This window comes from Ascaphus truei, chromosome 2 (genome assembly GCF_040206685.1).
Source record: "Ascaphus truei isolate aAscTru1 chromosome 2, aAscTru1.hap1, whole genome shotgun sequence".
Classification (NCBI taxonomy): Eukaryota; Metazoa; Chordata; class Amphibia; order Anura; family Ascaphidae; genus Ascaphus; species Ascaphus truei.
Window position 1 is genome coordinate 328,315,337 of NC_134484.1, and position 27,005 is coordinate 328,342,341.

A 27,005-nucleotide genomic window follows, 5' to 3' on the forward strand; every position below is an offset into this window, starting at 1 on the left:
ATACGAAGCACTTTACAGAGACATTTTGCAGGCACAGGTCCCTGCTCCGTGGAGCTTACAATCTATGTTTTTGGTGCCTGAGGCACAGGGAGATAAAGTGACTTGCCCAAGGTCATAAGGAGCTGACACCAGGAATTGAACCAAGCTCCCCTGCTTCAAACTCTCAGTGCCAGTCAGTGTCTTTACTCACTGAGCCACTCCCTCTCCCAGCGCCAACTGTAATTAAAAAATAAATAAACAGATTTACCAAGATTCATACATATTTATATACTGTACACCAATTGGTGCAAATGACACAAGGCCCTTATTCAGTATGCTGTGAAGCTGCTTTCATTTGAATGGGGCTAAAATCCCTCTAGGTTAGGGATGGTCTCTTCCCAGCATAATGAATAGCGACCTACAGTAAGTATTTAATTTTTCTCATGTGGTCTTTCACACACAACATAAGAATACACACAGGTCCATTCTAATGCAGCAGAATGCAGAATTTGGAATGACCGATTGTGAACCAGGATTTAGAATTTAAGAGACTGATCATCAAAACAATATATTGCTGAGATGATCGCTGCCACAAGGCTTAAGCCTAACGCTTGCAGCTTTAACAAAGGTACCTTCACCTGAGCTGCTTGAATTGGTCCAGGTGTGGAAGAGCCTGCAGTAAGTGAATTCCTGAGCAGGAGAAAGGGGTCTGACTGTGGCAGAGATGGAGGCTGTTGTTGATCTGTCTGAAGGTGGGACGACTGCAAGTCTCCGGACACCAACAGATGACAATGACACAGAACGGATGGCTTTTGCTTTGCAACGTAGACCGGTGGAATGTTTGCAAAAAAGGCCAACCTCTGAATTGGGTAAAGTAGAAACAAATGGATAGATAATGTGGCCAATTACAGTACCTGTGATCAAACCCCCTCTCTGCCAGGGGGACCACCAAAGAAAAGTCATACTTTGCTAGCCCCTGTGGCAGTGGGGTGTGGAAGGCTATTGTTTTAAGTAGACTGTGTAGGTATATACAAATCTGTATGTATACATTAACTGTTGTCTAGTAAACCTGCTTCCTAGGCTGTTTTTTTTTTATCATACAGTTCCCACTACCTGATTCCTTCTATAGGGATAGGCCACGTTTTCAGATGAGGATGGGAGATTACACCGTCTAAACTGCAGTCATCAGGATTTTCTCTCCATATTCACACTTTTTAAAAAAAAAAAATTTTTTTAGAGAGAACTGCTGCAATTTGTAAGTTAAGGGGTTAAATAAGAAGCCTCAAGCAAACCAGCTTTTTCTAATCTCCCAACCTAATGGAAAAGCCTGGCCCTTGTTTGGTGATGTACAAATATTAAGCTCTGATAAATAATGATATATCTAAAGTTTGAATAATAAGTTTAAAAAATCATGTAACTCCTTCACTGCCAAATATGACTATTTGCTCCATAAAACAATTGATATAATGGATTTTTCACCATAAGGTTCCAGAGACCCCCAAAAATAATTGGAGTGAATAAGTTTGTTGTTCCTATAATTACATTTGTTTTGTGTTACTAATACTTGTTTAGACTCTTTAGTATCTCTGCCAGATTTTAAAGGAGTATGTCCTTTGTGTTTTATTTAACACTCCAGTAAAAAGGAGCAGAGGATCCCGGAGCTGAGCCTCGTTCCTTTTTGCTAAGGAGATTCTCTGGTTCCCTACTCGAAGTACATACCTTTTTAAGGCCTAATAGGGTTGGTACCGTCCTTCCAGGGGAAACAAAATGGCAGTTTACATTTCTCGCATGGCAAGGGGGATTTAAATATGCACAGGTGCTACCTTTCCAGGTACATATCTTGGGAGCCAAGGGTCCCCATAGCTGAAATTTAACACTGGGGCCTCCTGCTTCCCACACATTTGGGGGGGGAGGGGGGGCGGGAAATGTTGGAAGAGCACCTTTTTTATAAGCATGTAACACGTATCTGTGTGTATATATGTTGTTATTATCAGAATATGGTCTGGCTTAAATTTCTGTAGCACTGGATATGGAATTATTGGAGCAGATAACTGGAATTCCGTTTTAAAGGACAGAGGCAATAGCTGTGACAACACTATAGTGTAGGGCAGGCCTGCACAACTCCAGTCCTCGAGGGCCGCAAACAAGCCAGGTTTTTAGGATATCCCTACTTCAGCACAACTGAGCCACTAATTGAGCCAGCTGTGCTGATTTAGGGATATCCTGAAAACCTGGCCTGTTTGCGGCCCTCGAGAACTGGAGTTGCGCAGGCCTGGTGTAGGGTAAGAATCTGGTCCCCACCTTAACCCTTTCTCTGCCAGAGCAACGTACAACACCTTGTTGACCCTCCCGGTAGAAGTAAGGCTGCGTCCTCTGTGCCGCTTAGCGCGGTCAGCACAATGAAGGGGAAGGTGTCCGGCCGCTCGCAGGCTCTTGGCGCTTGCCGAGACAGATTAAATGGTCTTTCAAGCGCCCTGAGGGGGTCACATGACCTAAAGCAATCAGCATCAGTCACTGCTTGGCCGCGCACCCCGGCAACGCCCCCTTCTGCTCGCGCATAAAAAAAATATGCCGGACAGCCGAGCGCTCATGCTTGAGAGCTGTGACATCACCACCTCTCCAAAGCATGATCGCGTTCAGCTTCACTGAGAACGCAGCCTTAGTTTCTTCCAATGCTTGCTTTTTATTTTATTTTTATGAACTGGCTTTTTTTTATTGGTGCAGGACAACTTGTACTGGATTACAACATTCTTGGGCACCAATATGAAACAATAACACTGGCTGTTCCTTTAGTGCTACTAGGGGGGGAACACACGCAGGGGTTTATTCAATCAGTTGCCGCCCATAAATACGCGCGGATGACGCTGTACGTGACCTCCTGACGAAGCACGTGGTGCGAAACACGTAGAGGTCACGACAGGTCATCCTGCGCGTGTTTGCTGGCAAGCTGAGACGGAGCCTGCAGGAGACAGCAGCGGTTTAATCCATCTCCGCGGTGCCGAGATCCGGATCCTGTGCAGACACCGCGAGTCTGCTGACTGTCTCAGTGTGAGTGTCCGTTTCCCCTTGCCAGTGCCCAACCCTATGCCGGTTTCTATATAAATCTGTTGATAGGTTGTTTTCATGTTTGTTTTTTTCTTTCATGTTTTTTATATAAATTTTACTGTATTTGTATACTGTGCAGCTTAGGGTTATAGTCACCATCAGGTGTTCTCCTGGGTAGTACTTAGCCGTCCAGCTGCACAGCTGTTCTGAGGTGGGGTTGGATCCCCTCAGTTATTGTGTACTTTTTAATAAATTACCTTCCACTAATCCCTGGTGCGCATTTGTGCATTTTTTATTATTCTTGGGCACCAATATGAAACAATAACACTGGCTGTTCCTTTAGTGTTACTAGGGGGGGAACACACGCAGGGGTCATTTCAGGACAGGCTTCTATTTTATTTCCCAGATCATGCAATGTTTCATGTCCCCTGCAGCTCGCTAGTTGAAATGAAGGCACGAGATAAAGGCCACTGTTCAATATGCCGTGACACGTTTTTCTCATGCCAGAGACGCCGGGAGTTCCTTTCAAGTTTTAAATCGAGTGGGGTCTCAATCTTTGCTGAAAAGCCAGCAGTTAATGAAAAATAGGGAAATAATGAATAAAAATGTGCTGCGTGACCTATGCAGTGGTGGTGTAGAAGATTAGTACCGGTAACAAAGAAAGCTCCCTTTACACCCCACATTTTGCAATAGTATTCGTTATCATTTTATGAATTTATATTATATATGAAAAAAACATCTTTACGCCATTTGCAAATAGCGGAGCTAAAAGTAAAAAAAAAAAAAAAAGGAAGGACTAATTTCCTAATTTCGTGAACATTCTTTTTTCAATTTGCTTGACTTTTTTTCTGCCAGTTTTTCATATATCAGTTGCATATCAAAAACTGGCAGAAAAAGTCAAGCAAATTGAAAAAAGTATGTTCACGAAATTAGTCCTTTTTTTTTTTTTTTTAAACTTTTAGCTCCGCTATTTGCAAATGGCGTAAAGATGTTTTTAAGAGCGTGTTATAAGAATTTCAGAGCACATGAAAATAAAGTGATGTATAGCTTTTACTGCATATCTTCCAGCTCCTATGAAACCGCCTGCAAATGCCTTATTGGGGAAGCTGCATTTAAAATATTCCCAGAAGCCATGGATTGAAACCATTAAACTTGTCAGGCTGTGTTTGGTAAGAACTTGCTTGATCTCGATAACAATGTGCCACACTAAATATGTTCCAGTTGTGTACAGATGTTCGTCATAATTGGTTGCTCTGGCAGGATATGTTGTGATATACAGATATTGCAATATATTCAAAGTCTTTAAAAAAATCTACGTTTATTAAATACTAGCTGATATACCCGGCGTTGCCCGTGATGTAATGTTCTGCCTCCCCCATCCTCACTCTCAACTCTCTTCCCCCCCTCTTCACAGCTGTTCAGGCTTCCCCCCCTTCTCTCTTGACTCCCTCCCCGCCCCCCCTCTCTCCTGACTCCCTCTCCGCCCCCCCTCTCTCCTGACTCCCTCTCCGCCCCCCCTCTCTCCTGACTCCCTCTCCGCCCCCCCTCTCTCCTGACTCCCTCTCCGCCCCCCCTCTCTCCTGACTCCCTCTCCGCCCCCCCTCTCTCCTGACTCCCTCTCCCCCCTCTCTCCTGACTAACTCCCCCCCTCTCTCCTGACTAACTCCCCCCCCCCTCTCTCTCCTGACTGAATACCACCCCCCGCCTGTCCACTGTGCGCCGCCATCTTACCGGGGGCAGCTGCAGGAGGAAGGGGGTCCTTCCGGAGGCTGCCTGCCCACTGCCTGTCCCCCCGCCGGGAGGGAGGGAAGTGAGCATTGGCGGCTGGGGCAGGAGGGCCGCGCTGCGCTTCCCCTCCGTCCGGGAGCCGGTGGGGGGGAGGGAGAGAGAGAGTTGGGTGATGTCATAGAGCCACCAATCTGATTGGACAGAGGCTGAGGACCAATCAGATTCACCGCAGCTAGTACCAACCTTTCGATTTTATATATTAAGATTGGGGCAGAGCTCCTTAGTATTTAAGAAACATTCAGGCAATTGTTTTGTTATGAAGATGGGGAGAAGCTTCTCAAATAAATTCCTTTTTGAAGTGAAACTTCTTTGCTGGCATCTGACCCTACTGAAATTTTCCTTTGGCACAAACCTCCTTCTTTGAGGCGGAAGTGTCAGTGGAAGCGACGTCATTTGTATTTTTTAGCCTGCTGGGAGTTGTAGTTCAGGGGCCGGATGACTGTTCCTTTGCACATGCACAGGACCGTCCGTCGATGTGCGCAGTAGCAACCATTGCACTGAAGTGGGCGTTGCTGCGCAGAAGCGGGCGTCAGTGGAACGCATGTGCAGGAACACCCGTCACCGCGCCCATGCACAGGAATGACTATCTCCTCGCACATTCGCATAGGGCTGCGATTATACAGCCGAACTGCAGGGCGCACACGCACATCTGTAACGTCACAACAGCGACGTCGCAGAGCGACGTGCACATGCTAATGCGCGCGCGCCTGCAGGCTATCTGTTTTTTTGATTGGATGGCCGCGTCACTTGACACGGCAGTCGCAACCCGAAAACAACGTTTTGAAAATGCTCCAACTGTCTCTTGCTTTGCAGTAGCAAGCATTGAGACAGTCAGATTTGTTATAGCCAGTTTTCAGGTATGTATAACACTTGTTTTTGCGCTGCGTGGTGTCGCTACTGTGGACACCATGGGCGTTTTTTTGTATAATCACAGTTTTCATGTCCGGCCCATTCAGTGCATGCACAGTCTCAGAAGCGGACATGCACACGTGGCCATTAATGTGCCGCCAACGCATGCGCAGAGAAGCCACCCTCAACCAGCGTATGCGCTGACACCCCCCACACACCACACAGGCACCCACCACTGCCAGCCACTTAGCCACACTACATCTACCCACCCCCTACACAGCCACCTCTCCACCCCCACACACCCCTGCCCTGCACCCCACCCAACAACCCCACACCCACATACTCCCCACCACACATATGCCCACGCCCCCCACACACGCACCCCCCCCCCCCCCACAGTCCTACATATTTTAAAAAAAACAAAAAAACGGTGCTGAGCTTGCACGTTCGAACTTAAGGAAGTTTATGTTTTGCCACTGAAATAGTATTTTGATGTTTTTGCTTGAATTAAAGACTTTTGAGAGTATAATTACAATTTAAGTGACAAAACATAAAGAAGTTTCACTTAAAATGTCCCCACCCCCCCCTTTTTTTTGTTTTTGTAAATAAGTAGTGTTACTCTGGGTGTGACAATAATAAGTAGCGGTACTCTGCACCACTCTGTACACTCACCCCACCTCCCTTTAACATCACACGATGTACACTGAATATACTGTATCAACATTACACTGAATGCTATGGAAAGTCTGTGAAAAGGGCAGTACCACGTTAAAACAACTTAATAAGCGAACTAATTGTACTTCAAACATGTAGTGTTATGACATCACAAATTAAAGATGGCTGCCTACTGTGAAAAAAGTAAAGACTGTCTTACTGACTAAGGCTGAGTCTGTGACGATCGTGAGGGTTTGGCCCGGGATTAACGGGGTTACCCCCCCAATTGGCCCCCTCTAACCTCGCCAGGGAGACAAGGGGTTAACTGGGCCGAGGTCCAGAAAGGTGATTTAACCCTTGTTATAACATGAAAATGCTTATTCTCCTGTGTAAATGTATTGTTGCTGGATCAGTATCTGCATAACCCACCCACTGGGACTTAAGGGGTTAATCTTATATGCAGTGCTGAATAAACAGTTACCTGAAAACTGGTAATTTGGGAACGGAGGGCGCCAGCACCCTGATTTTTGGGGTGCCGCCTCAGCGTAAGACCCCAAGGACACCCCTATTTAAAATATAACGTTGTCATAAGAGGAACATATATTTTTTTATATTTGTGCCTGTCTGGTGCAGTTTTGAAATATATACCAGAAACAAATGTTGCCTCTGCCTGCCCTTTGTAATGCATACCAGAACCAAATGCTGTGCATATGAGCGGGGGTCACTTGCCTATGCAAGCTTCCTCTCTGGAAGTGCAAAAATGCATATCAAAAGGGACCCAGAGGATTAAGGTATGGGCCCCAGTGAGCAAAAGGTAATTACCTAATTGTTTATGCGGGAGGCAGGCACAAGGAATAGTTAAGTGTAACAATTCACACTTAAAATGGAAGCCAAAAGCCTGCTTCAAAAGGTTTTATTGATGGGGCCAGGGTGGGCATCCCAAGCAGGATATCTGAATGGGTGTCCTTATTAAATATAAGAATATTATGAGATGTCCTTGGCTGAAAATGATAAGAATTACATATTTGTATCCGTGGGATTTAGCATATCTTTTGGAGTCTAAACACTGTATATGTAACCGCTAAGAAATGCCAGATATTAATATCTCTATTAATTTTCAGATTACACTGTAATGTTTGGTCTCTCTGCGAGCGTCAGGTGTGACGGAATGTATTAATATATCTCACCTGCCTGTATGTATTACTGAACTCAAGTTAGGGAGTGATTTGCAGTAAATATGAAATTTTGGTTGAGTTCTGAAAGACTGCAACCCCCCCCCCCCCTGTTATGATAATGAGCAGGGACAAGGATGTTTTTGTAAACGTGGTAACTCACACTTACACACCAAGGTTTCCTGCAGGAGTGAACATGACAAATGTCCTCCCTGCTTCAAAGGGTTTATTGATGGGGGGGGGCTACCCCAAGCTGGAAGTCCAAAATGAGCTTCAAAAGCTTCAAAGGGACTTTTGCTAGACGGCACAGCGCCGTATCTGGGAAAGAGGGGGTTAAAATGATATATAAGTCAGAACCACCTTTTACCCATCGTTCTTCATGCAACTGTCTTCATGCATGTGTCCTGCATGTATTGCTGTGATGTCAACTGAAATATGGGAGAAGTTGCCCAGTCTGTATCCTGATGGCCTTCTGTCCTAATCTTTAAGTAAGTGTCTATATTTTGCGTTTATTTGTACATTATTGTGTGTTCACCTTTATCAAGGAATAAATTATATTTTATCATATCTAAGTCTCGTCCCAGTTCAAACCCAGGTATATATATATATATTTATATATATTTTTGGTGTAAATTACAGCCTGTCACAAGCTACCGTGACAGAGTCCATAGAAGGACAGTCAGCGCTGAGCCATGCGGACGCTCCGCGATGAGCCCCGTCTTCCTCAATGAGGATGTCTTGAGAGGGGGCTCCGGCAGGCGTGCGGAGGCGCAGGGATTTTCAGCCGACAGCAGAACCTGTTTCTGAGTGCGCTGTCGGCTGAAAACCTTCAATCAGAGCAAAGCCGCGTTGACGTCGGTGCTTCGCTGGCTACTGGCCCAGTGAAGTAAGTGCCCCGCCTCCCGATCGCGCACGCTGGCTCGCCTGCTTGTCCATGGAATCGCTCCTGCTTGAGCAGGCGAGCCACTGCGTCCGCACGGCTCAGCGCGGCTCCCCCCTCTAAGGACGCTGCCTTAGTTTAAAATTGTATTTAGCTACATGTGTAGACATATTGCATTTTTTTTACATGTTGAGCCTACAAATTATATTTATACAGATTAGTGGGCGTGCAGCCTGCCTTTAACAATTTTTGTTCTGGCTATTTTATTGTAACGATGAGTACTCCCCAATACACAAGGTTAGCAAGGTGAACTATTAAAGCTGCAGTTTAAGTATTTTTTTTTTTTTCCATTCAAAATGTGCATCATTAATATCTACACGCTGACAAGTGATTAGCGAAGGGCTGTAATATACAGCATGCGGCCGCGCGTGTATGTGCTGCATGCTTTTCCTGTATATAGTGCCGGGAGCTGCAGGTAATGTGTATGTTTGAGTATGTGTGTATGTGTGTGTACGGGTTGTGTGAGTGAAAGGAAGTCCTAGATAAGATTTTTTTTAAAGAAAAAAAAACTTTAATAAATATATTTTTTTAACTTCTGCAATCATTGACACACACACACACGCGTGCCCATACATACACGCATACACACACACACACACACACACACACACAACCATACACACATCCATACACACATGCATACATACACGTGTAGCCCTTTTTCTGAACCCTCCCAAAGGAACTACTGGTCACTGTACAACACCTGCGGCTCCAGGAGATCTGAGCCTCCGCTAGCTGGGAGCCTGGGGTAACACTCATACACTTACATATATGTATGCAAGCAGCACACGTTTGGTACTAGGTGGCGAGTAGATTTTTTTGTGTGGCGAGTAGATTTTTTGGTGATTTGTCAACCACTGTGTGTATGTGTGTATATATATATATATATATATATATATATATATATATATATATATATATATATATATATATATATATATATATATATATATATATATATATATATATATATACAGTGGTTGACAAATCACCAAAAAAATCTACTCGCCACCTAGTACCAAACGTGTGCTGCTTGGGCCAATATTTACTCGCCCGGGGGTTAAATCCACTCGCCCGGGGCGAGCAAATGTATATGTTTGTCGAACACTGTGTGTGTATATATATATATATATATATATATATATATATATATATATATATATATATATATATATATATATATATATATATATATATATATATATATATATATATATATATATATATATATATATATATATATATGCAACCAGTTTTACTATATAATAATGCACGGAACCTTATCACTCTATATTATAGCAATATAACCTTAACGTGTAACCTTAGTGGCCCGGCCTCTCTCATCAGGAGCAACGCCTCCGTCCCCTCACCGCGTGCCCCACACACCGTGTCCATATATATTAATGTCATGGTATAGGCTCAGTTCTTTAACCACTCGCTCAGTGTTCCTAAAGAGTTTAGCCTAAGGCGGGATCAGCGCCTGTTGACCGGTGTTGGTGCACTTGATGATATAGTACCTTCCGGTCACGGTGGTGACCGGTACCTCTTCACAAAGGGTCAGATGAATCAGCGGTCTGCCTCCTGGGTCTCAATGTCCAGCCATCAGGTCCCAGACGACTCGCCAGCAAACCTGCTCCGCACGCTTGTCCCCGCTTGTCCCTTTGTCCCTAGCTGGTACTCAGTAAGGGTGATGCTCGCTACTACTATAGGCCATCCCTGCAGCACAGCAACCTTTGGTGTCTTCAGGGAACTCTCCTAGGGGCCTACTGGGTAGAACTGTCCTATGCAGACGGGTCACTGACCCCCTGCACCCACACTACCTCTCCCTTCACCTCCCAGATCCCCTCTCACTAACTTCTCCCTAATACCTGCAGTAACCCACTGCACTCACACTGTACCTGCAGCAACCCACTGCACTAACTGTACCTGCAGCAACCCACTGCACTAACTGTACCTGCAGCAACCCACTGCACTAACTGTACCTGCAGCAACCCACTGCACTAACTGTACCTGCAGCAACCGCACTACACTCACACTCTGCCTGCAGCTGCACTGCACTCAGCCCTGTGTCCTTCTTGTCAGCGCTCACAGCACTGACAGCCGTGACACTGACAAGACTGCACACACACTACCTAAGGGCAGGGTCCCTAACCTAGGGGCCGTCCCTCAGTACCTACCCACTACCCTAACAGGGATTGGGGCCTGCCTGGGATCTGGGGAACCTTACCTGGTGTAGGAGCCACTTGCTCCCTACACCCTTCCTTCCCCTTCCTGCTCCCAGCTCCAACTCCCGTGCTGCCAAGCCCGCGAAATTTATCAATCTCCTGGGCTGAGAATCCTTGGCCCTCATTGGCCACTATCAGGCACCTGGTATGCTTGGCCCTAAGCCTCATGGGAGTTGTAGTCCCATGGAGGCTGCAAACATATTGGGGCATGTGCGCGCTTTCCCTGCGCATGCGCGAGTCCCTACTAGCTCCTGTGAGCCTTCTACGCATGCGCGAGCACTTGTAATAGCGGCCCCCGCTAGCCGGGTGCGCCGCCGGGACTCTGAGGACTCAGATCGCTCCCTGCTCCGGCTCCCACCTTCGTATTGTGCCGGCGGGTCCGTTGCTGCATCCGGCGGCACCCGCGATCGCTCGGCACTTGCGGAGGGAGCTCTCTGGGGGCGAAATAAGACCAGGGCTACACACGCATCCATGCATCCACGCATACATGCATTTGAGCGCAGGCAGTGGCACAAAAAGATGATTTTCCTCATCTTCGCCGCTGTCTGTCAGCTCCCCTTTCTCTGCCGTGCGCTCGTGCGGCCCTTGTATAGAAAGGCTGACGAACGTCAGCCAACTAAAATTCTGCACACGGCGCAGCACGTGCCCGGCACTATAGAACATGCCTAAGTTGCTGATCGATCCGTTCTCCTGTAATCAATCGCTGAAATTCGGCTGGGGGTTCACTACATGCATCTTGGGTAATCTTCTGCTGCACTGACAGCTAAAGTTCTGTGAGAAAGATCATGTGACCAGGCAGGCACTACATTCAATTGGTTCACTGCTAGAGAGGGCAGGGCTAAAAAAGGTGATGCTGTTTCAGAAGGCGAAGGGGATGTGACTTTGTATATGGTTGCTATAGGAACAAAAATGCTTGTTTCATTAGAATACATTAAAAATGTCTTTAAAATTGTTTTTTTTTCCATTTTTTTAAATGCTACAAGTATTTTCTCATAGTACAGAACTGATTTATTAAAAAAAAAATACACATGTAGGATATTGCTTAAACTGCAGCTTTAAAACAAATGGTTAAAGATAAACTTCTTCTTTTTTTTTTTTTAATCAGTTCTTCCTCTTTCACAAACAATAAGTCATTGTAGAATGTGTCTTTCTTTTGGTACAAAAAGGATTCATTGTTACCACTCTGAACTTTTGCTTAACCAGTTTTGCATTACTGTATGTCCTCTTGTTTGTGCTAGTTGCTAAAAAAAACATCAGTTGATGTGTAGGATGCTAATCGCTTGGACCTCATTTGAAGCCCCATTATCATTTAAGACCATTAAGAAACCTTTTTTTTTTCCTTTGACAAATTCCCTTACATTTTTCCCTTGTGTCCTAATTGCGCGCTTTACTGTAAAAATATCCAGTTGTTTGCAATTGTAAAAGGGAGACTGAGGAGAAGCAGAACAATGGGAGCATAGAATCCAGCACATATAACATTCTATCATCTCTCCCATACAGTACTTTATTATTCTTTAGTGTCCTATAGCACTGCAGCAGAGTCTCACTGTCATGCTTTAGGCGTCTGTCTCACGCAAATTAGGCCAATCACATGCTGTAGGAAGACCCTAAGACAGTCCTAAACCCTGCTTCCTTGCATCTTAGTCTGAAAGAGTAGCTCAGTGAGTAAAGACACCAACTCTGATAACAATGACATTGAGTATGAGTTGAAATCAGGGCAACCTGGTTGAATTCCTGGTGTCAGGTTCTTGGGCAAGTCACCTTATCTCCCTGTGCCTCAGGCACCAAAAACATAGATTTGTAAGCTCATCTGGGTAGGGACCCGTGTCTGTAACAATCCTATGTGCTGCGTACCGCGCACTGTACTGTAATTGTGAGGCGTTTTGAGTCCCCTTACTTTCAAAGCAGCGTTGTGGGAGACGCAGATGAAATAGGGCCGTCTTTCTCAGCTCTTTATTCGGGACTGGAGATGTGCAAGTTTGAGAACCAGGAGAATACAGGAAGCCCTGGAGCCATAACTACAAGGGCGGCATGACTGCGGGCCCCAATGACCAGTAACCAGGCCAACATGGATTGCGTTAAAAGCAGAAGTCTGCACTGTGTGTGATTTTCTTTAACCCTCTTCTTCCATATTTTTTTGGGAGGGGGTTCAAAAATTAACGTGCTCCTGGAAACCCCTGGCTGCCATGCTCCTAATTTAAAAAAAACGTTAGGTGTTTCCTATGTGCAGGCATGGCTGCCACCTTCTGTTCATGTGTTTTTGTTGTTGTTTTTTTTCTTTTACATTTATTTATATTTTTATTTCTCTTACCTTGGGTGGCATCTCCTGGCATCATCTCCCCCTGGAAGGTCCAGTCACCATGGCTCCTTGACGTCAGATGGCGCACGTTGCCATGACAATGTGGCATCACGCCACGTCGTGTTGCCATAACAAGATGTCATGGCGACTTGACGCAACATAGCAACGGGATGCCTTATGGCGCTGAGGCGTCACGTGACACAATGAGGCGTCCTGATGATGTGATGCCACGTATTGTCCCATTGTCACGGCAACGGGCATCATGTGACGCTGTGATGTCAAGTAGGGTTCCGTTGTAATGGCAACGTGGCGCTATTTGACATTGCACAGCCATGTTATGGGACTTGCAAGAGGAGAAGCTGCCGCTCAGTCATTTTTTCAGGTGAACCCGTAGCCTGGAGATACGTAGCTGAAACCCGTAGTCCCCGGGTCAAACTCGGTGGTAACCCTGTGTGCAGGTGGTGCTCAGTGTTCAATTATTTACCTTGTCTCTCAGGGTGCTGGTACTCGTGCAGGACGGGTATAGTAAGTATTTGAAGAAACAGGTAAATGGGAGCGAGGAACCTTTCTTCGGGTGCTCATACAGCATCCACCAAAGAAGCACATTTCTTCCCTTTGTTGTCACTATATGTGCCAGTCCAATGTCTGGATGATGGCTGTTCCTTCCTCCACTAGGTTCGCCAAGGAGGATGCTCTCTGGCATGAGGATGTCCACCCTATCATAGTTACTCTGGGGTGATAGTCTGAGGCCCTTATTGAGGAACCTCCTATAGTGTACCTGTCCTTCCCCTCTTATGGTTGGAAAATTCATAAGGGCCATATAGATGAGCCCTAGTATTTAGGAATGATCCTTCCCTAAACTAGAAAATAACAAAGGGGCCCTGATACTAACACACATAGTTACAGATCTACAAGACTAACATTTATTTACATTGAGATCCCTCATCTTGGTCTCGTCCTGGGATCTAAACTAGAATATTCCATCCCCATCTTACATACCCCTTAGTGACGTCACTATGGCTACTAAGGGAGGAGTATGGCATTCTATTTAAGGGCATCACTAGGCACCTTCTAGAAGGTGGGTGTGGCTATTTTTCTTCCCAGCAACTCCAACCTATATGATGGAAAGCTATAACACTGAAGCTACCCATAAGGTAACCCCTCTTGAGCTCATTAACCCCTTAAGTAGTATCCCACAGGGTGCTACATAAAGAATGGGTATTTCATGCTTGTATCAAAGTTGTGGGATATGATAACATTATAGGCTGAGGAAGGACCTAAAGAGACTTTACAGAGGATGGATAAGGGGCAAGCAAGATTGGTGAGTTGCAGGGTGACTAAGGATACAAATACCTAAGGAATAGGCTAGATCTACACCGGTTCCAGCGCGGTGTATATGAAGAGGCTTCCAGGAGTACAATCACAATAAGATGATATTATCTAAGGAGTTGGAGTGCTAGCGTACTACCCATTTCTACTATCTGCTGTACAGGTTTGGACAGACTCTTCTGTGGTCCAGCAAGACCCTTTGGTGATCAACCTCAACCAGTGGTGGTGAGATGCAGGTGGTAAACAGAAATAATTTTGTTTGGTGGGCAATGTTGCAAGGCAATGATGGGCTTAAGCCTTATGTCCCGGGAGGCTTCTGCTATAGAATAAATGCACAAGTGACAATGAAACCTGTATAGAGCTCAACCCCGTTATAGCGCGAACCGCTACAACGCGGATCTGCTAATAATGCGGTCTGAGCGTGGCTCCCGATCTCCTACCTTTCTTAATTCACCCGGCACCACCATGCAACTCCCACAGTTGAGGACGCAACCAGCATCACTCATGCAGAGAACTTCAGTGTGATCAACGCGCCCGCGTGAGGACTTGTGACGTCCAACTATCGGGACGCTCGGCGCCTCAGGCGCTTCTATAGTGCCCAGGTTACTGTCCGGAGAATAAAACTTCTGCCATGCATATCCTGTCCCCTCCCCGCCAGCTCGTTCTGTGTCACGCATCTGACGTTGGTAGTCTGCGCTGGGAGCCAGGCTGTGGCTGGGTAAGTCCTGCGTGGGGGTGCTGCTGTGCCGCCGGTTCTGGGACAGCTGGGAGAGTTATCCCAGCTCTCCCCCTCAGGCAGACACGGAACCCCTGAATGTGGGCGTTTTTTTTTTTTTTTGTGATCCGGTTATAACGCGATCGCATCGAGTGGACCCTGAGCACCGCGTTATAACTGGGTTCAGCTGTAGTTTCTTTTTTTGCACTGTCTCTTAAATATTGCCTCCATTTCAAATGACAACTCAAGCCCAATCATTTCAATTTGAAAATAACTGAAGCATTTTGATCTCCATTTAGGTCTTAACCTTTTACAGCAGCCTTCCATTGAATAGTCTCAATTCTTTGTTTTAATGGTTATGAAGCAGGGAGTCCATGGAGGTAAACTGTGTTAGTTCAGCTCTGGGGACTCCCCTTGTTCCCAAAATACTGGCCTCCGTAGGTGCTGCTGGTTACCTTCTGGTTCTTAAATAGCATGCTGGCCAATTGGAAGCCACAATGGATTTCAACATGCTCTTTCCCCAGCAGGAGATGGTAACTTCGGAGATAAATATCTTGGCTACCATGGGGTCCCTTGAGCTAAAATTAACGTGGATTAGCTCTGGCTGCCTGCTTCCCACCCATGTGAAAAAAGAGTAGGCGGACCCACACAGTGTATTTTTGTTGTTTTTTTTTTTCATGTCTATATAAATTAATTTTATTGTAAAGGACAGATTAAAAAAATTAATACATTTAAAAAAAAATGTGTTTAAAGTTCAATCACTGCACCTGTACAATCTGTTTAATTATTTCAGCCTCTGTTTCTCTTTTTTTACCTTCCCTCTAGGACAGACCTGTTGGAAATTTTTTAAATTGTTCCTTAGATCACCCAGTGTTGTGCTGTCAGGAAACACTGCAAAGAGCAATAAAAGGTACGGAGCAATGTAAGAAACACAAGTATGGAAACAGACATAGCAGAACAGCTATATGTGTTGGGGCATGTGATTCAAGACAAAAATGGTGCCATCCTTTGGCAAAGAAAATGCTTGTAGTCTATACAATTTTTGAATTTTATGCTTTTAATTAATATATCTATATCGATCTCTCGCACACTGCAGATATTTTGCCCTAGCATTGTACCACGTTTGCCATGATACATATATCCAGATATATCTGGTTGTTCTGCTTTTGTCTGTCAGTTTTGAGACTGGAGCCTTGGTGACTCCATTGATTTTGTCAACTGGCTTTGTCTAGTAGGACCATGAAGCATACATGGCCAGATTTGCTATCAAATGAATAGGCTCTAAGGTGTGTGTATATATTATATTATTATTTATTTTTTTGTAGTGGGCTTCTGTCCCAGGCCTACATTTTTAACACAAATGCCCCTAGCTCTGGAGGAGCTGGTATCTAGCAAATGTGTGTATGTGTGACATCTGAATTTTGCAATTTATCCTTTTGTTCCCCAGGGTGACTTGCAATGCATAGTACAGCAATGCATCACAGGCCCTGATAACCTTTAAGGGATTAAATAGTAGTTTCAGTGTAATGTTACCATCCTATGAAGTGGTTAAACCCAGCGCTAAATCACAGTGCCCCCCTTCTTGTGACCTTCTGAAAGTCATTTTCTGCAAGGAAAAGAAAATGTTACTAAAAAAAAAAAACAATTCAAATCAATATAATTTTTCATGTCATTGTTTGGTAGACTGGCAATTTGTCACTTTTCTTCGAAATTAAGGCTAAAGCTACATGAACTGAGTCCTTGTGCACATGTAAAATCCATGTTTTTGATTTGCAGCGAAGTCTCTGCCTGCTGTGATGAGCTGCATAGAATCCATATCAAAGCAAAAAGGGTAAATCTGTTTTTTGTTTTCAATCAATAAGACCAGGTGGGGAATTAAAACATTCATCTAAAAAGTATTTTGTAGTAATAAATTAATTGCTAAGGTCCATTTTTATGTAAGTTTAATGTTTATATACTGTTGATCATTCAGGTAAAAAGAGAGAGAAGTGTTTGACATTAATTTAAAATGTACAATTATTGTATCCTTTTTATTCTAAAGGTGCAGTTTAAAGGTGTATTCGTCATATTATAGTTGTTTTCACCTCTCACTTTTTACCTGGTCTCTGTATTTTAAAAAGATTTTTTGTGTTTTTTTTAATCCATTTTTATTCCTTAAAGTCGAGCCCAAAACTGAGGTTACCCAGGCTGGAAAGCACCTCCAAGCTGTCGCATCACTGAACTTCAAAAACGATTGTCACTGATGTTTAGGTTGGGACCATTTCTTTGATTAGACACTTTAAACTTTGTATGGAAAACAGCTCTGCTCTGCCCCGTGAGGTGGAGCAAGTTAGTCAACAGCAGAGGCTGCCATGTGAACACTCTCCAGCAGGCTTTGGGCCTTCAAAAATAAAATAAAAACTCGGCTAAGATGAAGGGAAAAAAAAAAAAAGTCTATTGCCAAATAGGCTGATTCGTCTTAAAGGAGCAATTCATGCATTTTTTAAAATGTATTTATTTATTTTTGTTTAATTATTATTTACCATAGGATTGAAGCAGGGGGTCTGTTGAACTGAACCCCATTCATTTCAGCTGAGGGGACCCCAGGCTTCCAGAGATACTTGCTTCCATAGGGGGTGCCAGTATCTCGGCAAAGTTTAAAGCTCCTGTGTCACGATGGCCAATAGGAAGCTACACTGGATGACGTCAAGGCTTCCTGTTGGCTGCTAGCTGAGCGGAGTCACTACCGGCACCCCTACGAAGGTAAGTATCTCCAGAAACAGAGCTGAAATTATTGGGGTTCAGCTTCAGAAACCCCCTGCTTCAATCCTATGTTAAAAAATAAAAACATTCACCAAACAAAATCTCTGGTTTGGATGGCTTCTTTAAAAGGCATTGGATTTGGCACATTTTTAAGCTGTTTTGGGGATGCTACACATTTAAAGGAATACTTTGCGGCGTTGAAATATGAGCAAAATGGGTGGGCACGCGTATGTATATAACCACTCAAATAAGGTGTATAGTGGTGCTGTGAATATAGTGATATATACAACAAAAAACATCCATAAATAAAGTCAATACAATGTATATGTCCAAGTGCTGCTGATTAAAAAAGGATTTATATATTGCCATCGCAGTTCTGCAGCTTCTAAAAAGATGACCCAGATCCACGAAGAAAAAAGATTGAGGGACTATCACTCCAAATCCAAGGTCCATCATGAAGTGTTACAGTCAATAAAAGTGTATCTTTGAATTGTAACAAAGTTGTCCAAGTGTATCAACTTTTACCACTGGACCTTGGATTTGGAGCGATCGTCCCTCATTCTTGAGTATAAGAAGTTTTCCTGAGATGAGTACTTATGATTTGAGATAATATATCTCTCAATGCGCATGTTCCAGTTACACCTGTGAGTGTGCTACTTAATTTTTTTACACTGATATTAAATGTCAACACCGATTTATGCTATGTGGCATGCGCCTCTTTTTATTCCCTTTCTGATATGGTTTTTTTTTTTTTTTTTTAAACAATGTTAAAAGGAGCTTTAATTTTTACGATGCTAGGAGCGCCATAGCCATGTGATCGCTACGATAGCGAAGGACAAGAATCTTCAAAAAAATAAAAACCTATGTCTCTTTCCCCCTATCACAAATAGGCTGGAGTCTCACCTAAGCCCCAGTGGAAAAGTTTGCTACATCACCTCGGAAATGTTTTACATAGAAGTTCAGGTGAAGAAAAATGGAGATGTAGTTGATGTCAAACTAGCTCACCATGGAGAGGCTCCTACGGTAACTTTGCAACTGACATCTCTACTTTAAACTTGACAACAAATGTTTAGCCAATACGTAGCTGTGTCCACCTTTTTATAACAACTGCATATCCTTATGACCCGTGTTTACGATCCATCCTGTTGCAATGTCCCAGTGCCTTTCTTCAATATACATTCACGTTGCTTCCCTGTTGAATGAAGCTTAAAGCAGCAATTACCCCAGAAGCCTTTGCGTTAACTCCTATGTTAGTGTCTTGCCCCCGTACACATGATCTGCTCTGTTAAACAAAAAATTCTAGTAAAAAAATAATTTTTTAATCTCTAGCATCTGTCGTTACGATGGTAACCTTTAGACTGCACAAAGCTCAGGGGAGAACTCCATTTTAACCTCCTGGATACTTAATATTTCGAACACTTGTATCTCCTGAACGAAGCAACAGATTAAAAAAATAAAAATAAAACCTTTGATAAAGGGAAAAAGAGATCTCCTAAAGAAAGTTAAAAATACAATGGTAGTCAGCACAAACTAGTGCTTAAACTCTTCTACAGGATGGGGACGATGGCTTCAAAGGATAATAAATAAGCACCTAAAACTGGTGTAAAATAGGCAATTAATGCAAATATAGAAGTCTGTAAAATGTGACTTGTTTTCTCTGTGGCTCCAGTCAGACATCGAGAATTGTCTGCATTTTTAGAGTACACTTAAATGATTTATTTTTAATTTCAGAAAATCAAAGTTTATGCAACCAAAGCAGAACCAATCAATGTGTGCAGTACAGCATGTTCTCCCAAGAGATGATAATGTTCCATGTTTGGATTTCTCCTTTAGAAATAGAATAGAACATTTTTTTAAATCCATGCAGCCAGCAGGGATAGTGGGTTTTTTGTTTTGTGTATTTTTTTTTCTTTTCCAATCAATCAACTTTAAAGGATTTGTAGGTGATTGATACTTCTTAATGTGCAAACATGAGTTAGTTACGGAATCCATGTTCTTTTGCACTACCTTATTGAAAGAACCTAATATCCTACATCAGCACTTTTAGTTTAGTACCACTACGTGTGCTGTATCTGTTTAATATCTGTTTATATTTTCCCATTAGCTTTAGATGACTATTGTAATTTAGTTAAAAAAAAGTTTAGGTGGTGGGGTGTGAGGGGAGAAAAACCATGCCCAGGCAGCTGCTTTTTAATGTTGTGTTTTTTTTTTTCTTCTACTGGTCAATCTAGTGTGGTTTTCTTCAGCATCCTCTATGGCAGCCAGAAACAGCTGGCCCATAATCCCTCTTTCTAACTAAGGTTAGGACAAGAATTCTGCCACAGATATAAGGGAGGTGTGGCCTGCTGCCTTGTCAGTTAGTCTTGTCCTACCCAGGGCTATATTAAGACCTTCGTAGACCCTAGGCACTTTTATTTCTAGAGGCCTGTGTGTCTGATATTTTTTCTCAATTTTATGCTAATTTCATCGTTTGCTTGTTTCTTTCGATACTAGCGATATTTGGCATTGATACTTTTGTTTCGATATTTAAGGTTATCGATACTTCAAAGGCATTTTAAATTAAAATGTGCTGTTTTCTCTTATTTTGTGATTTTTTTTTGTTTAGGTATTTTTTCAAGTGAAATATTGTAGGCCCTAAAAGGTTCGTAGGCCCTAGGCACTGCGCCTAGTCGACCTAATGTATAAAGCGGCCCTGGTCCTACCTAAGATGAGGAAAGATTGTGTATTTCCTCCCCACTTCTATTTTGGAAATTTGGCATTGTGGATTGGGCTTACCTACTTTATTTCCAACTGGCTGTGCTTAAGCTGTCCATTAAGGAAGGACCACCTACACCGCCAGGGTCCCATTCATAGCACCCTTTGGCTGTGCATATTCAGGAGCTAGGCACAGGGCTGCTCTGTTAGTTGTCTGGGACAATGGATTCGCCTACCGCAGCCTCCATTAGGTGGACCCGGCATCCAGGAGGTTCCCTGCCTACTCCATGTAAGGATTCTGTTCGATCCATGACGGGTTTTGCTGCCAGTTCGAGTTTTCCAGGTTGCTTTCAATTTCTGTGTGTACTGGCATCCTGCTATATAAGGCTGCACTTCCTGATGGGAGTCGCCGAGCAAGGTTCTTACGTATGCAGTTCCTGTTGTTGTCTTCGCAGTCACGCCTTACCCTTTCGTTTGTTTGGATTCCACTATTGCTGACCCCGGACCGTGACCCCGACCTCGCTGCTTTCTGCCTGCCCTGACCTTTTGCCTGTTTACTGGACTTTGCACCACTGCCGCCAGCCCTGACCTGCTGCCTGCTTACTGACTTTGGATACTCTAACAGGACTCTGTTCTTTGGGCTCTGGGCGGTTATTCTGCATCCCTACCTCAGCCCTGCGGGTCCGCTTCCTGATTGGAGATGAGCACTGTAACACTCCGTGGGTTTCACCGGCGTAAGTTCTGCTCATGTTTAATGCTGCTGATGTCACATGGGACACGGGAGCAGTGCTGGCAGATACGCACTTTACCCTAAAATAGGGGTGCGCAAACTGGGGGGGGCGCACAAAATTTTCTGGGGGGGAGGGGCACAGCACCTACAGAGGCCTTGGGCTCTTCCCCACAACATTTAAATAAAATGCTGGGGGAGCACGCAAGGCCTCTGCATGTCTCTTGCCATGGCAATGCAATGTCACATGACGCCGGAGGAAAGGTAAGGGGGGGCGTTTCAGGGGGGAAGAGCAGGCAGGGAGGGGGCAAACAAAGTTTGTGCCCACCTGCCCTAAGACACACTATCCCCTTAGACACACACACACACACACACTATACCCTAAGACAGGGGTGCGCAAACTTTAGAAGCTGCGCCCCCCCTGCATGCTCCCTTCACTGCTCACGCCCCCTTACCTCTTAGGTTGGTGTCAAATGACGCTGCGTTGTCATAGCAACGCGTCACACCAGCCATCCTAACCTCGGTAAGTTCAGTTGCACATGACTCACGCGATCCACCCTGCATTTAATTTCAATGCCTTGTGAAAGAGCGCCCCCCCAGAAATATCCCCCCAGTTTGTGCACCCCTGCCCTAAGAGGGGCACGCACACTATACCCTAAAACAGGGTTTCCCAAACTTTTTTTTCCGTGACCCGGTTATTTTTTAACTTCTTTTTCGTGACCCACTAAAAAATTTATCGCCTATACTGGCCTATAGGGCCTGCACAGACACACACACACACACAGCCACTGATATACACACACACACACACACACACACACACACACACACACACACACAGCCACTGATACACATACAGACACACACACAGCCGCTGATACACACACACACAGCCACTGATACACAAACATACACAGCCACTGATACACACACACAGCCACTGACACACGCAGACACTGACACACACACTGATACACACACAGAGCCACTGATACACACACACACGCAGCCACTGACACACCCACCCAGCCACTGACACACCACCCAGCCACTGACACACACTCAGCCACACAGACACTGCTACACACACACACTGATACACACACACACTGATACACACACACACAGAGACACTGCTACACACACAGAGACACTGCTACACACACACACACACACACACACAAACACTGATATACACACACAGACACTGATACACACACAGACACACACACACACTGATACAGATACACACACACACACACACAGACACACAGACACACACACACAGACACACACACACAGACACACACACACACACACACACACAGACACAGACACACAGACACAGACACACAGACACAGACACACAGACACAGACACACAGACACAGACACACAGACACAGACACACAGACACAGACACACAGACACAGACACACAGACACAGACACACAGACACAGACACACAGACACAGACACACAGACACACAGACACAGACACACAGACACAGACACACAGACACAGACACACAGACACAGACACACAGACACACAGACACACAGACACACAGACACACAGACACACAGACACACAGACACACAGACACACAGACACACAGACACACAGACACACAGACACACAGACACACAGACACACAGACACACAGACACACAGACACACAGACACACAGACACACAGACACACAGACACACAGACACACAGACACACAGACACAGACACAGACACAGACACAGACACAGACACAGACACACAGACACACAGACACACAGACACACAGACACACAGACACACAGACACACAGACACACAGACACACAGACACACAGACACACAGACACACAGACACACAGACACACAGACACACAGACACACAGACACACAGACACACAGACACACAGACACACAGACACACAGACACACACACACACTCGCTCTCCCCTATACACACACAGACACAAACAGTGAATTACAGGCAACGACGGATGTGAGTGACTGGAGGGGGGGCCAGGGACACTTGGGTGGGAGAGGGGGGGGGCAGGGACACTTGGGTGGGTGGGTGGGAGAGGGGGGGGGGGCAGGGACACTTGGGTGGGTGGGTGGGAGAGGGGGGGGGGCAGGGACACTTGGGTGGGTGGGTGGGAGAGGGGGGGGGGGCAGGGACACTTGGGTGGGTGGGTGGGAGAGGGGGGGGGGCAGGGACACTTGGGTGGGTGGGTGGGAGAGGGGGGGGGGCAGGGACACTTGGGTGGGTGGGTGGGAGAGGGGGGGGGGCAGGGACACTTGGGTGGGTGGGTGGGAGAGGGGGGGGGGCAGGGACACTTGGGTGGGTGGGTGGGAGAGGGGGGGGCAGGGACACTTGGGTGGGTGGGAGGGAGGGGGCAGGGACACTTGGGTTGCCAGGGACACTTGGGTGGGTGGGAGGGAGGGGGCCAGGGACACTTGGGTTGCCAGGGACACTTGGGTGGGTGGGAGGGAGGGGGCCAGGGACACGTGGGTGGGAGGGAGGGGGCAGGGACACTTGGGTGGGTGGGAGGGAGGGGGCAGGGACACTTGGGTTGCCAGGGACACTTGGGTGGGTGGGAGGGAGGGGGCCAGGGACACTTGGGTTGCCAGGGACACTTGGGTGGGTGGGAGGGAGGGGGCCAGGGACACGTGGGTGGGAGGGAGGGGGCAGGGACACTTTTAGGGGGCAGGGACACTTGGGTTGCCAGGGACACTTTGGGGCCAGGGACACTTGGGTTGCCAGGGACACGTGGGTGGGAGGGAGGGGTCCAGGGACACGTGGGTGGGAGGGAGGGGGCCAGGGACACTTGGGTTAGGGGGCCATGGACACTTGGGTTAGGGGGCCAGGGACACTTGGGTTGGGGGCCAGGGACACGTGGGAGGGGGCCAGGGACACGTGGGTGGGTGGGAGGGAGGGGGCCAGGGACACTTGGGTGGAGGGAGGGAGGGAGCTGGCCAGGGACACTTGGGTTGGGGGCCAGGGACACGTGGGTGGGTGGGAGGGGGCCAGGGACACGTGGGTGGGTGGGAGAGAGGGGGCCAGGGACACCTTTAGAGAGGGGGCCAGGGACACTTGGGTTTGAGAGGGGGTCAGGGACATTTTAGGGGGCCAGGGACACTTAGGGGGCCAGGGACACTTGGGTGGGTGGGTGGGAGGGGGCCAGGGACACTTGGGTGGGTGGGTGGGAGGGGGCCAGGGACACGTGGGTGGGAGAGAGGGGGCCAGGGACACGTGGGTGGGTGGGAGAGAGGGGGCCAGGGACACCTTTAGAGAGGGGGCCAGGGACACTTGGGTTTGAGAGGGGGCCAGGGACACTTGGCTGGTGGGTGGGAGGGAGGGGGCCAGGGACACCCTTGGGAGGGGGCCAGGGACACTTGGGTGGGTGGTTGTGGGCCAGGGACACTTTTGGGAGGGGGCCAGGGACACTTGGATGGGATGGGGCCAGGGACACTTCTTGGGGGCCAGGGACACTTTTGGGAGGGGTCAAGGGACACTTGGGTTAGGGGGCCAGGGACACGTGGGTGGGATGGGGCCAGGGACACTTCTTGGGGGCCAGGGACACTTATGGGAGGGGGCCAGGGACACCCTAGGGGGCCAGGGACACTTGGGTGGGTGGGTGCTTGGGGGCCAGGGACACTTGGGTGGCTGGGTGCTTGGGAGGGGGCCAGGGACACTTGGGTCTGGGAGGGGGCCAGGGACACTTTTTGGGGGCCAGGGACACTTAGGGGGCCAGGGACACTTGGTTGGGTGGGAGGGGGCCAGGGACACTTGGGTGGGTGGGAGGGGCCAGGGACACATAGGGGGCCAGGAACACTTCTTGGGGGCCAGGGACACTTGGGTGGGTGGGAGGTGGCCAGGGACACTTTTGGGGGCTAGGGACACTTGGGTGGGTGGGTGGGGGCCAGGGACACTTGGGTGGGTGGGAGCGAGAGGGCCAGGGACACTTTTAGGGTGGGGGCCAGGGACACACTGGGAGGGGGCCAGGGACACTTTTGAGATAGGGGGCCAGGGACACTTGGGTGGGTGGGTGGGAGATAGGGGGCCAGGGACACTTGGGTGGGTGGGTGGGAGGGGGCCAGGGACACTTGGGTGGGTGGGAGGGGGCCAGGGACACTTGGGTGGGTGGGAGGGGACCAGGGACACTTGGGTGGGTGGGAGGGAGGGGGCCAGGGACACTTTTGGGAGGGGGCCAGGGACACGTGGGTGGGAGGGGGCCAGGGACACTTTTTGGGGGCCAGAGACACTTTGAGGCCAGGGACACTTGGGTGGGTGGGAGGGGGCCAGGGACACTTGGGTGAGTGGGAGGGGGCCAGAGACACGTGGGTGGGTGGGAGGGGGCCAGGGACACGTGGGTGGGTTTGGGGGCCAGGGACACTTGGGTTTGGGGGCCAGGGACACGTGGGTGGGAGGGGGCCAGGGACACGTGGGTGGGTTTGGGGCCCAGGGACACTTGGGTTTGGGGGCCAGGGACACTTGGGTGGATGGGAGGGGGCCAGGGACACTTGGGTGGGTGGGAGGGGGCCAGGGACACTTGGGTGGGTGGGTGACAGGGGTCCAGGGACACGTGGGTGGGAGGGAGGGGGCCAGAGACACTTGGGTGGGAGGGGGCCAGGGACACTTGGGTGGGAGGGAGGGGGCCAGGGACACTTGGGTGGGTGGGAAGGGGGGCCAGGGACACTTGGGTGGGAGGCAGTGACTGGGTGGGGTGACTTACCTTGCCGCCGGATGCTTTCCCCTGCTGCCCCCGATATCCCCTGCTGCCCGGGACGGGAGGTGGGCTTGGGGGCACGGGAGGTGGGGTCGGGAGGGGGTGCCACGGGAGGTGAGCTCGGGAAGCTGGCCGCGGGGGGAAGCGGGCCGCAGTAGGAGCTAGTACTTCCTCCCTGCCCCATGTAATGTGTGGGTCGCAGAGGAGCTGGTACTTCCTCCTCCGTCCCACGTTGGGAGCGGGGGGGGGAGGAAGGGAGCGGGGGGGGGGAGGAAGAGAGCGGGCCCTGATTGCCCTGCGCAAGAGCGCGGGACCGCGGGGGGAATCGCCGCCTTTTTTTTTTACTTGAGCGCGGGGGGGGGGGGGGGGGGAGACACCGCGCGGCCAGCCTCGCTGCGACCCGGCAATTTTGGTGCCGTGGCCCGGTGCCGGGTCGCGACCCACCATTTGAAAATGCTGCCCTAAGACACACACACACTAACCACAGGTGCACAACACACACTTACTTTGAGGGGGAAGCCTCAGGGGCTAGGCAGATGTGAAAGTTGGGTCCAAGTTCCGGCAGTAGAGAGAGGTTGCGGAAACTAGAGGCCCATGGGGGGGAAACAGGCCCCCAACAGGACAGGCCCCCCAACAGGCCGGGGGGCCCCCGCAGCCACTGGGCTCACCTCCCCTATCGGTGACCCTGGCACCACTGCTTGAGGGAGGCGGAGAGCTAACGGGCAGTCGCAATTGACTGGTTGGAGACCCCTGGTCTAGAACATCTTTTCTGAGACTTCCAAGGTGTAATTTTCAGGAGGCAAAAGCCTACATACCAGCAGGTTTTTTTTAACAAACGTGAGATCTGCAGTCTCAGCAGCTTTAGCCACTTTTCAGGCCTGGTCCAGATCAAGCTTCAGCCGGGGTGGACTGAAGTAGCAGAACTCCTGAAGATTTGCGGCCCCGATTGGGAAATATATACGCCGGTAGGCAGACTGTCAAAGTTAACCAGTAATTGGGCCCATACTACAAAGAATTCCTGAGTCCTCCAGATCATACAACACGGTTATGCTCTAGAATTCCTGTGAAGACCGGGCCGTCTCATCAGGGAGTCTCATCCACCACAAAAACCTCAA

At 47.7% G+C, this 27,005-nt stretch overlaps 1 protein-coding gene across 1 annotated transcript in view; it reads left to right on the forward strand.

The window, feature by feature from the left end:
- The first annotated feature begins 703 nt into the window (after nucleotides 1-703).
- The window catches only part of LOC142488242 (mediator of RNA polymerase II transcription subunit 1-like), a 70,000-nt gene continuing 43,698 nt past the window's right edge, over nucleotides 704-27,005 (forward strand). The window contains exons 1-6 of the mRNA XM_075588611.1: nucleotides 704-848; nucleotides 3,880-3,939; nucleotides 4,093-4,193; nucleotides 15,821-15,905; nucleotides 16,772-16,826; nucleotides 18,628-18,760. Coding sequence (XP_075444726.1) covers nucleotides 704-848; nucleotides 3,880-3,939; nucleotides 4,093-4,193; nucleotides 15,821-15,905; nucleotides 16,772-16,826; nucleotides 18,628-18,760 — 579 coding nt within the window. The remainder of the gene's footprint in view (nucleotides 849-3,879; nucleotides 3,940-4,092; nucleotides 4,194-15,820; nucleotides 15,906-16,771; nucleotides 16,827-18,627; nucleotides 18,761-27,005) is intronic.